Genomic DNA, 13,228 nt, shown 5'->3' on the forward strand with positions numbered 1-13,228 from the left:
ATAGCACAATATCTTCTTCTTTTTTTAATTCACTATATAATGAAAAATTATCAAATTTTAAAATGTCTTTTTGTATTTAAATGTTTCAAATTTCACTAATTTTTTCCTCATAAATATTTTTACTATGTTTTTTTTTCGTTTATGCCAGGAAACTTTTTTGCATCCCTTTTTGCTTTCTGATGGCCCATCTTTTTTTTTTACTCTACAGTCACATAAGGTTTAGTTTTTTTTAGCTTTAAGTAACTCGCTGCCTCAGTGGTTTTTCATTCCTATTCATTTTTTTAATAATTTAATAGGTAATATATTTTTTTATATTTCTATTACTTTTTTTTATTATTGTTGTAAGGAATTCTGTGGATGGAGGTGGATACACAACAATGTGATTATTTTATAATTTTTTTTTTAATTTTCAAAATTCGTCTCTTTACGAAGTTGTTTTTTCAGCAGCATTGCTATATAGAATTTGAGTTAGAAATAAAGAAAAAAAGAGAAGAAAATCTATTAAAATTGAATTTGAAGAAAAAACTAATTCTAATGCTTTTATATTTTTTGTTCTAAATTCAATTTGCATCTACGAGAAATGAAGTAAAATAAGCAAATATCTTTTTTTATGCTCTATAATTAAATATTTTTAATAATATTTTTGCAATGTAAAAAATGTGTCATAAGTGATGTGACTACGATAAATAGTTATACGATTACTTAAAATAAAATTACATTTAGTGATTAGATTTGTTTTTACCCAATATCTCTTCAAATTACAATATATTATAATCATAAAATTGTGATTAAAAGTTATGCTATTTGGAGATTTTTTTTATTTAAATAAATTTCTCCACAGAAAGAATAAAATAAATTAAATATATTTTATACGATTAATGAACGATAAAGTTACTAAATATGAACGCTAGTTTATATCCCATCCTTACACTGTCATTTTATTCTCTGCGCATGAACACCGAGTTTAGTCTGGTTCACAACGTCCCATTTAAACGTGCTACATAAATATATTGTTCAATAAGTAATAATTTAATAAATAGTTTTTAATTAATATTTTTTAGCTTATTTGTTTTTTTTTTTCTTTAATTTGGAATACTGTTCAAAGAGATTTGATGACGTATAAGAATAAAATGGGATTTTTTACTAATATCTTCAATTTAAACCCATTTCAGGATATTTTTTTCTCTTCTTTTTTCTATGGTTTGTGGAAATCTGTTTTCTTCTTTTTTTTTGCAAAATGTGCGTGTTTTCCTTAATCTATCCTCCTCACTCTAACTCCTTCCAGTCTATTTCCTATTTTATTTATATTGTTTAATGTGTTTTTTTTTCGTTGATCTTTCTCACGCACATTTTATTCCGGTTATGTTATTTGAAAAGCTCCATAGTTGCATTTTTGGTGGAACTCTTTAGAATGAAGCTTTCTTGGGCTTTGATTGCGAATATTCCTTCTCCTCTTGCTCTAGCAAGAAAAAGAAAAAAAGGATAATACATAATGCAATCAAACATCAAGAAAGCTATATCTTCAGCATAAGAGACTTTTTTTTTAAGTTGAATTTGATGAAAAATCAACAAAGCAAAATGGTTAAATTTAAAATAAAAAAAAAATGATAAAAATTCATGTAAATTTTCACTAGTTTTCATTGCACATGTTTTTTTTTTAATTTGTTACATTTAGGTATTATGGCTCTAACATCTCTTTTATCTTTAAAATTAACAATTTTGCTTTGGATAGTGGATTTGTTTTTTTTTTTTGTTCTATTTTCTCACTAGGATTTTTTCTTCTTCCTTCATCTGGCTTACTTCTTGTCAAGATTGCACGCATGAACACATTTATTATCATTTTTTAAAGAAGATTGTTTCTTCTTTTTCCCAAAAATAACCTTAATCCAAAACGAAGTTTGAGGGAAATTCAAAAATTAATAGCATTTTTTTATTTATAGAAAAGAGTAAGAATAATTAGTAAAATTTAAAGTTCTGACAAGAAAAGTTTTTTATTTCTACTCTTCCCAATACAATTTTATTTATTATTTCTTTCCCGATAATAAATAAATGAAAATGCTATTATTTTTTGATTTCCCTAAAGACAAAATGAAAATTATATTCAATTTATACGTTCAACTTTCTCTTTGACTGAAAACAGCTAAAATGCTAAAGATATTTTTGTTTAAAAGCTTTTTCTTCCATGAGAAGCGAGTGATTTTTTTTTACTTCAAAATACTTTAAATCTTTAAAATGCAAAAGCCCGTTTTTTTTGTAAAAAATTTAAAAGTTGTAATTTTTGTCTTTCAATACTGTTAAATTTTCTATTTTTGTATTCTCACATTTTTTTTCACTAAAAATTGTGTTGTTGCTTTTCTTGCGAGATGTAGGTATGTAAAATCTTATCATTTTTTTTAATCAATATCAATTTATCTAGAGAGTGTAAATTTTAATTTAACTGATATATAATTTTTCCCCATTTTCTTAAATCTCTCTCATTCTTTCTCTTTTTTTTTTAATCAAGCGTCGCATATTTTCATTTTTAATCTTTCTCAACACATCATGATTTCTTTTTCATCTTTATCGTATATAGAAAAAAGATTGCACGCAGTGAAAATCACCGCTTTAGCCACACTTTCCCTTCTACAAAATATAATTTTTAATTTTTGCTAAAAAGTTTCTTTCCTATCAAATTCTATTCCATCCGTTCGTGTTCCATTTATTTTCTCTTTTTTCATTATTTTTTATGTAATCTTACTTTTATGTTATCACCACCATTTCTTAAATATTTTTTTTTAACTAGCTTTTCCAGTCTCATCCTAGTTTTAAGAGTTAATTTTACATAAAATGTGCGTAAAATTATTATCAGTTAATTTAGTTACAATACATTTCATGTAAATATATGTATTTCTTTTTTTTCTTTATTTCACGAATGAACTCTGTTCTCTCTATTATATTTAATAACAGTAAAGCGATTTTCTTTCGCAAAAATGTGCTTGTTTTCTTCTCGATCTCATTTGGATTGCGATTCTGTTTTCTTTTCTTTTACTATCTTCAATGAAATGCCTCTCTAAATTGCTGTAAGATAAAGTGGATGTTTTTATCTTTCTTAACAAATAATTTTTTATATATTAGAATCAAAGAAAATTTGAAGGAATGTTTGAAAAATGTTTCCCTTACGTTTTTATGCTACTACATCTCTGTTAAAGGATTTATCCTTGCTATTCTACTGCAGCTATCACCTAATAAATCGCACCTAAATTTATTTCTTTTTATTATTTTTCTTCACAATCATAAGCGCAAATTTTCTCAAAAATCTACTTTTTGATAGAGTTGAGTTTATTTCAGAATTGAAAAAGGATCCATTTTTGAGTCCATCGAAAGACGCATTCACATTGAAAAATGTCCAAGTTTATTCTCACAAAAATTAAGAAAGAAGATTATGTATGTTTCATTGTCATTATTAGGATTTTGTAAATAGTTTTTAAATAGTTCTAACGTTACTTTTGATTTCAACAGCTCGAAAAAAAAATAATTTGTTTAATTTTGTATTTATCGTGGAACCTTATCGCAGTCAAAACACGGCATTACTTTCATAGATTTAACAAATTATTTTTTTCTCAAGAAGTTTTAAAAATAGTCAAAGAGACATTTTTTTAATCGCGGAAATTGAATTTAGAACAAGTTTTACCTCTTCAAAGTTAAAGGATATAACTTTAACAATTTTTTACATCGCAAGAGTGGTTGAAACCGGAAAATGTTTAAGTGAAAATTTTTCAAAAACCAATTTGGCACAGTTTAGCACTTCCTTTTAGTTTCTCAATTGATATGGATGAATTTTATCCATAAGGCTGGCGAAATTGATTCTTTGATTTATTATCTATATATTTATCTACTTCAGTTCAGAGAGATTTACATCTCCAACGTGGTTAATGAGGCCTGTCGCTCTTGACGGCATTTATTCTGGAAGTTTACATTTTTTTTAAGTCAAAAGTCTGAAAGTCGCATTAAACTCACAGACCTGAAAGATTTCTCTATAAAAGTCCAATCAAAACTTTTATGAAAAGAAACAATAAACATTTTTGAATGCAAATTCGTTGAGACTATAAAATTAAATCTATAGGTACTAATTAGATTATTGCACGAGCCTACGATAGAAAAGAATAGAATTTTAAGAGAGAAAAATTTCTAAAAACTAAAACACATTCCACTCGCGAACAGTTAGACAATTATGACTAAAAATTTCTTTTAAACTTGATTAAGATTTTATATTATTAATTTTGAAGGGTGCGATACTTTTTATGCTGTTTTTTTTAATGAAGAATTGTGTTAAAAATACATGTAATAATAAATTTAAGTGTTATACATCTTTCAATATAAATTACAATACAATAATATTTGCGAGAATATAGGTATTTTCTTTTCTACGTAAATGCTGGAGTTTTTGCAGTGAGAAATAAGTCCCATTTCCCATTTTTTAGCTTAATACTTTGAAGTGAGTATTTAGGAATGTGAGTTAAAATATTTTTTTTATTAATATTCGTACACGTGATAGAACTTAAGATCCACTATTTGTTTTCTTGTTGTTTTGAGAGAAATCTATTCAAGAGCGGTTAAACGTGTTGTGATATCTTTTTACGATAAATACATATTCATAATTTTTTTTTCTTTTGGAAACACAATTACAATGACACAAACAGCAAGGATGAGAATTTTTAAAAATATTTCAATATTAGTTTGCTTTCTACCTTTTTTTTCACCTATAAATTTATTATCATTTTCTTCCTACTAGTATTTAGTTGGTTTTTTAAGTGTTCGGTCTTTCAATCGGTGTTCCATCATCATCTCATCAGTATCTTCTTTTTTGTTAATAATATTTAAGTCAAAGACTAGAAATCTTCTTTTGAGATTTTTTTTTCTAAAAAGGTTGTCTCTTCGGTATAAATGTTACTCATTAATTCAAAATTAATGATGACGCGTTGTATTCGTTTTTATTTTTGCTCTAAAAGTAATTGTCATTTTATTATCTCTTACGTTTAGTGTTATCATTTCTCCCTTTAGGGAAAAAAATGGATTCCCTCGCCACATCTGTTGATTTAATTTTTTTTTCTTGTAAAAAGTATCACTTTTAGCCCGAATCCTCTCACAATCGGTGTATTTTTTTCTCTATTATTTTAAAAATCCCAATTTATTAAAGCTAAAAACTCACACACATACACTGCGGCACTCATAGTCCCTTCATGTTACCTTATTATGTTCTTTGAAAAATGTTTTTGCATTTTTATGAACATTTTTTTTACCGCTTTCATTTTTTTTGCTTATTTTCTCAATAATAGAATAATGATTTCACTTTGCGCAAGTAAATTATTCACATCCTTCAGTGCTATTTTCTTCCTCTTCGATCGACTTTTAAGTACTTCCTTCCACACCCTCTCTTCTCATCCACGCTACATTTTTCACTTTGTTCTTCTACCCCCCACCAAAACTCCCCTGGACATAAATTGTCCGCCAAGGGAATTTATGTGGCATTAAAACAAAAACCAAAAGTAAATGAGGCGGATTAAGTCTGTTGTGTGTATTCCTTTGTATTTTCTTCTACAATGGAAAGGAATTTTTCAATTTTCAACCAATATGAGAAAAATCTTGAAACTCTATTTAAGAGAAAATGGCATTTTTATAAGAAAAGAACATTAAAAAAATCAGAGAAATGATTTCCCGGAAGAAACCCCATTCATTTCAAGCGAACTGTTTCTCATTCTCCATTTTAAATGAATGAATTTCCATCACAAATCATTTAATTCTATCTTTAGCTACTAAAATGGCTTCTTCCGGGGATAAATATTGATTTTCGTCGGCAAACCACATTTTCATTTGATCCTTGGAGAGCCTCTCAAAATTTTCAGTTGAATCCCAATCAGTTTTCTTTGCACTCCATGCGGCTGGAAAATCCCACCAAAATCTTGTGGCTTAATTAATTTATTCATGAGGGCTCACAGTGGGAGGGATCTAATGGAGAAGCACTCAAATGTGGCTCAATGGATGAGAAGAGTCTGTTGATTTTCAACTTAAATTAACATTCCACGTAAAAAAAAAATCTTTTTCTCAAGTAATCTTTTACTCATGACGAATTAAGAAGTAACCCAAAAAATTAGCATTTACATTAAACACTTTAAGAACATTCAAGTAAAATTTTAACATAAAATGAATGTGACAAAATTGTGAACTCTCTTCTTGGAAGAGATTTATGTGCCTCAAACATTTTTCTTGCGCTACTTTCTTTTCACATTATTAGAGAATATTTTAGGAAATGCGGAGATAAAGGTTGACGGAGCCATATATACTCTCAAAATCTTGATAAAATATCCTCCGAAAACGAAGAAAGAATTCAGAAGGACGGAAAGAGGAGCGATGGTCGCGATGTGAGATAGTAATTAAGAAGACTCGGTTGGAGATGAGTCGTGGGTAGAATCCCCAAGTTGGGTGGTTTTTCACCAAGGAGTGATGTTGCTTGGGTCATACCTGGTGTGGTGATGTTGAGTGTCGCTAGAGATGTGTGCGAATTTATAGCTGTGGCAGGAGATATCTAGTTGGTTTTACTTTTGGTATTGTTGGTCTTGAAGCTAACTTGGAGGACGCGGTTGCCGAGGGTGTAGCCATTGAGTGACTGTATAGCCACGACTGCCTCATCATAATTGGTCATCGTGACAAAACCGAAGCCCTTGCACTTATTTGTCTGCAGATCCTTGATCACCTTCACACTCTGGACGGCACCGAAGGGCCCAAAGAGCTGCCATAGAACATTCTCCTCCGTCTCCGGGGCCAGGTTGTACACAAAGATGCACCACCCGGACCCATTGATGGCATTCGTGGGCAGTATTGTGTTGCCCAAGAGATCACCAGTGAGCGGGGAGAATCTGCAGGTGGGAAGCACGGGACTGCATTAAATACTACATCAGAATGTGTTCGACTTTCCACTTTTTCGTATGAATGTTTAAAGTGTTCAAAGGCCAAGAAGCATTAATCTGTATTTTTTTGCTCTTTAATTCAAAACTAACTTTATGTGATTTTATGTATTATTTGTGAGAATAAATTTATGAAGACAGCACCGGACACACATACGTTGATAAAATATAGGGAACATTTCCCTTTGGCATTTTTTTCTCGAATGATTAGATAATAAATTCTAATTTATTCAAGCACTGAAGCAAAAAAAATAATTATTTCTAGCTCAAAATATTGCGAATCAGACACCATATAAAGGGTGGCGTCGGTGTGAGAGTAATTCCGGATGAAGCGAGGGATAAACACATAAATTCTTGTCAGATAAACACCCCTTAGCAAAACACACACACAGCATGATATACTCATGGGTGGTGGTGGTGGCTCACCTGAAACGGCCAGTGGGATGGTGGATGGGACCTGGGAAGCGTCGATTAGATTGGGGTGTCAAGTAGGCAGCCAGTGGTGGAAGTGCCTTGTTGATGTTGCTGCTGGGATTGTTGGCAAACTTGACGGTGATGGGTTCGGTGGCGCCTTTGGGGGTGGTACCGTTGAGTGCCTGTATAGCACGCTCTGCCTCGGATCTCTGATCGAACCGGATGAAGCCAACACCTTTGGACAATCCTAGTGCAGCAATAGGACACAACATTTCAATAGAACCGTGAGTTATTCGCCTTTAGACGAAATCACATAGGCTTACCAGTGATATTGTCACACAGAATACGAGACGTGATGATTTGACCATAGGGACTGAAGAGATTCTCCAGATCCTGCTGCGTCATGCTCTTCGACAGGCCAGACACGTACAAATTAGCGCCTTTTATTGCATCAGAACTCGGACGTGCGAACGACACCTGAAATTGCCATCGCACATTCTCATCAATTTATACCCCCCAATACTATATAGAGGCTAATTCCTTTACGCACACACACCCCATGCTGCTACCCCCAAAATCATGAAACACAAGTAGGTATAACCGTACACGACGGTAATATTCTCTGCAACCCACCGAAAATTGCTACCATCGATTTTCCCACCCAAAACCCCCTTCGTCTTGGCAAATAAGATGATAATGTTTTTGCATGAGGAGCAGGATATTGTATAGGATTTACAGCTCCTCAGAGTTTCGAAACAATTTTACTACCTACATGGAGAAAACTTAAAGACTTTGTGGGAAAAGTTTCCATCCTCTCGCATAAAATTATATAAAAGAACAATTCAAATTTCTTTCATCCAAAAGTATATTGATGCGAGATTTTAATATGAAAGGAAGTTTTGAGTGAAAAGTTTATGGAGTATGATTAATGCAAGGAAATGAAATAGAGAAAATTGTAATTAAATATAAGATTGAAGTTTATGCGTTTGGTATCATTTTAATATGATAATATCGTGACTATTTCATCAGTTCCCACCTTTATTGTCTTATTCTGGAGACGAAGTCCGTTGAAGGTGTTGACAGCTTTTTCAGCATCTTCTGGTCGATGGTAGTTCACAAACCCATATCCCAGGCTCTGACCTGAAGAATCAAAACAAAAGAAAAGAGAAAATTAACAGGAAATTTGCACAAAAGTTCATAAAATAAAAAAAAAATTGATGGAGAGAAAATATCCGAGATTGGATTTGCTGAAATGCTCACCAGTGACCTTGTCCCGAATCAATTTGCAACTCTCAACGTCACCGATGCTGGAGAAGAGGGACTTGACCTCCTCCTGGGTCATCGTTTGCGGCAAATAATTGACGATGAGATTTGTCTTGGCGTCATCCTGACCACTCCCGATGGAGCCAGAACGCCCATTTTGCTGGGCCGTGTCCAAGCCGTTTGCAATCATTGTTTCAGTTGAAATTATTTTTTATTTGTTTCTTTGGATGGATTCTTCGCAGAAAAAGTGGGTTGGAAGCAGTCCGCGTCCTCTCTTAAATCTCTTGTAGAATTTTGTAGAAAAAGCGCGCGGTTAATTCTCACTCGGGTCGTGACTCTTAATGAGAACAAGAAGATTTTGTGCTACTTGATTGTCCTGTTCAAGGTACAATGTAGTTTTTTTTTATTTAGCAACCTTTCGCTTCCTTCTCTCTTGGAGTATTCGCTATGTGAAATATTTCGTTTCGCCTAATTTTTTTCTTTAATATTTTCTTTGTCTAATAAAAATTTATTTAAGCGATATGATGATTTCTCTTTTTTCTAGTAATATCAGAAGAAGTCTCATAAACAGTGGTTTTTTTATCTTTATAAAATTCTCTTTTATCCTTTAATTGTAGACACGATTGTTTGCGCTTTGGGACGTTGATACACACACTGCGAAATTAAAAAAAAAATGTTAAGAATTTAAAGAGTGCGCTAATATCACCACAAAGGTATTATTTTAAAAAATAATCAATATAGAATTAATTTTATTCAACCCAAATTTAGAAAATATATTGCAACGATTGTGTATTACGTTAAATTTCCCTTTCAAACCTTTATATTTAACAATTCACGCAATGCTAAATGATTCATGTGTATATGTACAGATATAGAAAATAATAAGTTATTGATATCAATTTTGTGCGGAAAATATTGCAGAGAAATCGGAAAATTCAACAAAACAATTTATTTCATTTTCATTCTACGGTTAATTTTTCTAGGGGTAAAAAATATTACATACATTCGAATAAACGTTTAATTTTAATTTAATTTTTTCACTCTCAAAGCTTTCTCTCTCTCTGTATCTCATTTTCTGTAGGAAAAATCCCTCATTAGAGGAAGCGTTTGGGGTATGTCTAATCTCATAAGTGAAAGAATTGAAAAAATAGAATTAAAAATCGCCAAAAGACTTTCCATTTTCCACTCCAATTATCCGGGAAAAGCTGTCATAGATTTGTTTAAAAGTCCAAACAATGACGTCACAATTGTATTTTTTGTTCAAAATAATCGTAATTTTATACGAAATGAAGGGTTTCCTAGAGGAAGCAGGTAATCTCCTTTCACGGAATATTCTAATTTAATTTCTTTTAATGAAAATGAACAATGAAGCGAAAAAAAAACATTTTTCAAGCAAGAAGTTAGCAAATACCATTGACAAATTAAAAAACAGAATGAAAGTTTGTGAAACTCCATTTTCACGTTCAATTTGAGACGCTAAACGTAAATGAATTCACAGCGAGAAGTGCTAAAGCATGTTCTATTTCAATGCTTATTTGGAAAATTGTAATTTAAATGAATTTTCTCGTTAGCTGTAGCTGTGATATGCCAAGAGCAGATTCTCAGGACAATAGTAAAATGTATTTTATGGTGACCCACAGTGAATGTGAAAGGTGAAGGAAGGAAATGGCATGATTTTTGGGTGTAAATTTGTGTGTCACATGAAAAAAAGCCTTTTATCCTCCCACATCTCCGTTTGTTATTTTTCTCTTTCAACTTTTTCTAATATCCATGTCATGAGCACAATATTTTCATTGTACGTGTGTATTGTATTATATGTGTATACTTAATATAAGAAAATCTCCTTTGAGAAGGGCAACAAAAAATTCCTCTCTGTTTTTCTTATATGATGTCCTTCCCACCCACAAGTGGGTGGTGGTAGAGTGTTTTGGCCAGGAATACACAGTCATACCCCATCATGGTAAATGTCGTGGTTGAGCGAAAAGAGGAGAAAATATGTGAATTAATTCCATTTGAGTGTTTTATCGATCTCTTTTCCTCTCCCTCATCCTCCCACACCGCCCCAAACGCTACTTCTGGTCTGCGGGAGAAAATTTTTCCAGTGTAGCCCACCCAACCACAGGCGAGTCCCCCACTTATATGGGGAATTCGCGTGTAATTCAACGTAACATAATCAGCGAATTTGTAATTACGACACATACACACATTATTCCATCCCCACATAATACAGGTGCGGGGGGATATTTGAAGGAACTCAGGGGGCTTCCGTGAGACTTACAATCTCAGATGTTGTGTAAAATCAATACAATACAAACGGACGTTTCACAATGAAAACCCGGCCGGCAAAGTGTGTGCGCTCTCGTGAGCATTTTTTAGTCTATTCGCGCGCGCTCTTACTCTCATGGGGAGTGTTTTTCCCACACCCCCATCCGTTTTTGGTAGTGAGTGGGAAATGTGTATGTGGCTCGAGAATTCCCATTGTGTGTGGAATTTGTGCGCGATTTTTGCTCCAAGCGCGAGATTTACCACCGAAACACCGTCTCGAGTGTTTGGTGTGCCTGGAAACATCCACACAGGCGCACTTTTTGGATGCGAATTCCCTATGCTACTGCAGAGTTGTACGTATCATATATACATTGTATAGTAAAGCTGTTAACTTGCATTTTGCTAAACCCTTTTTCTCATCTCCCATTCACCTCTTTCACATTGATTCCATATTGATTTTGTCTCAACCCCAACACGCCTTTCGATACCACCTCTCGGGACAATTTGTGACCAGAAGCGATGCTTCGCAATGAAAATAGCAATTTTCCATCATTATCGATAAACCATAATTATATTTTGAGCTTCAATGGTAACCCCAAACAACGTTCCTCGGTTGCCCTATTAATAGCGCCACAGATCAATAAGGGCAATCATTATGAGGTTCACGGTAAATTTAATAGGAATTATAGATGTGAGCAGAAAGGAAATTCCATGAACTAACCCATTTGATGTCTTTAGAAGATTTTAATTGAGTTTTATTCAAGGAGGGATTCTCTAAAGTGAAGTAACACTGTATTCTAGGAAATTACAATAATTCATTAGCTCTCTTGCAACTCAGTGTGCAATTTTTCTTTTTCCTCTTTTTTTCTAAGAAATTGTAAAATAATAGGGGAGAGCGGGGCTAATAAAGTCACTTAAGGGTTTGGAAAAGGCTTAAAATATCATATTTCCTATCTAGATAGAACAAAATGATCTTAGAAAGAGTTGTAGGGCAAGAAATATCCTAAAGAATTGGACTATACATTTCGCTTTATCTGTTTGAGAAATATGATATATTGAGCTTTTTCTAAACCCTTAAGTGACTTTTTTAACCCCGCTCTCCCCTATATTTTTTAAATCTTTCTACGTTTGCAAAAATTATTAAAGAAAATTTCAAAAAATCCATTTATAAATAAATCTTCCTTGGACTAGAAAAATATCCTTTCGTGATAAGACAACCACACCTCTCCAGTTAATATATTAAACGTTTTAGAAATATATAGAGCAGAAATTAATTTTCTTTTTTTCGTTCTTCCTCAAATCACGTTCTTGAAAATTGCATAGAATTATAGGGTGTGTCCTGTTGGCACACAATACTATTTCCCCTTTTGCCAATTCATTTGCATTTAATTCCTTTTTGTGAATTCAATTGAAAATAGCAGCTTAAAGAAATTTTCATTTGCAAACTTAGGAGATTCAGGAACAAATTAAAATTTAATTCTCAGAAATGAATCTATATACCTACAGTTGAGATTGGGAAATTTATTTAATACATTTAAGTACATAATTATGTTACTTAAATAAATTATTATATGAAAGTGGGACTCGGAAAGTGGGGGAAATATGTATTGCAAACCCAGCGGATTGGTGGGAAATGAAAGAAATAGAATTCATTGATAAAATATAAATTAACATTTCACTATATTTCTGCAGAGTAGCTCTAATGAAATATTAAAGAGTTGAAAGATATAGAGTACAATAGTATTAAATTATTCAAAATATTATTTCAAATTATCTGTAATATGTGTGGTAATTATATTGTATTCAACTCATTCAAGTTATGTGGCCCAGATAAAATGAAACCCAATAAACTGCAGATAAAATGAACAACGAATCAATAATGAATATTTAATATAAAAAAAATAGTTTAATTTACTTAAATAATTATATAAAAGTTGAAAGGGATAATCATAGAGCTTATCCCTAAAACACTAGTCTGTAAAAGGGTGAAATAAATTATTATTATCATAGAGCTTATAATACTCTATCAAAGCATGCAAACTAAGTTGCATTTCAAATGTACATAAAAAAATTGTAGATAAAAAATTGCATAAATAAGACTAATGAGTTTTAAATCTAATCATAATATTTTAATAAACTGTAATAAAAAATCTTAATTATATTTTTAGCTAAAAAAATGAAAAGATTAAAATTTTAGAACTCTTTTTACAATAATTTTTCATAAATGCTAATAAATTAAATTTTTGCAACTAGGCCACAAACATTAAGTTAATCCGTATATAGGATATTTCAATACTTAATAAATAATCTTCATTAGCCAAATGCAAGGCTAAATAGTATCAGTT

The 13,228-nt window shown here is 31.7% G+C and overlaps 1 protein-coding gene across 2 annotated transcripts; it reads right to left on the minus strand.

The window, feature by feature from the left end:
* Nucleotides 1–3,248: 3,248 nt before the first annotated feature.
* Nucleotides 3,249–9,272, minus strand: LOC129789717 (ELAV-like protein 2). Of its 2 annotated transcripts, none has more exons than XM_055826730.1 (5): nt 8,616–9,272; nt 8,392–8,495; nt 7,679–7,832; nt 7,368–7,602; nt 3,249–6,914 (listed from the first exon to the last, which is right to left on the minus strand). In XM_055826730.1, exons 1-5 carry the CDS (start codon nt 8,806–8,808, stop codon nt 6,563–6,565), a joined length of 1,038 nt encoding a protein of 345 aa, XP_055682705.1. In that variant the 5' UTR covers nt 8,809–9,272; the 3' UTR covers nt 3,249–6,562. The 2 variants fall into 2 exon arrangements, with proteins under 2 accessions (XP_055682705.1, XP_055682706.1); XM_055826731.1 differs by having other exon boundaries at nt 3,249–6,893; nt 8,616–9,213.
* Nucleotides 9,273–13,228: the final 3,956 nt, after the last annotated feature.

The sequence above is a fragment of the Lutzomyia longipalpis genome, chromosome 2 (genome assembly GCF_024334085.1).
Source record: "Lutzomyia longipalpis isolate SR_M1_2022 chromosome 2, ASM2433408v1".
Lineage (NCBI taxonomy): Eukaryota > Metazoa > Arthropoda > Insecta > Diptera > Psychodidae > Lutzomyia > Lutzomyia longipalpis.

Coding starts and splice junctions, on each gene's coding strand:
- LOC129789717 (XM_055826730.1), bottom strand. CDS start 8,808: ATGATTGCAAACGGCTTGGACACGGCCCAGCAAAATGGGCGTTCTGGC. Junction 8,496..8,615: donor GATTCGGGACAAGGTCACTG/GTGAGCATTTCA, acceptor TTGATTCTTCAG/GTCAGAGCCTGGGATATGGG. Junction 6,915..7,367: donor CATCCCACTGGCCGTTTCAG/GTGAGCCACCAC, acceptor TATTTAATGCAG/TCCCGTGCTTCCCACCTGCA.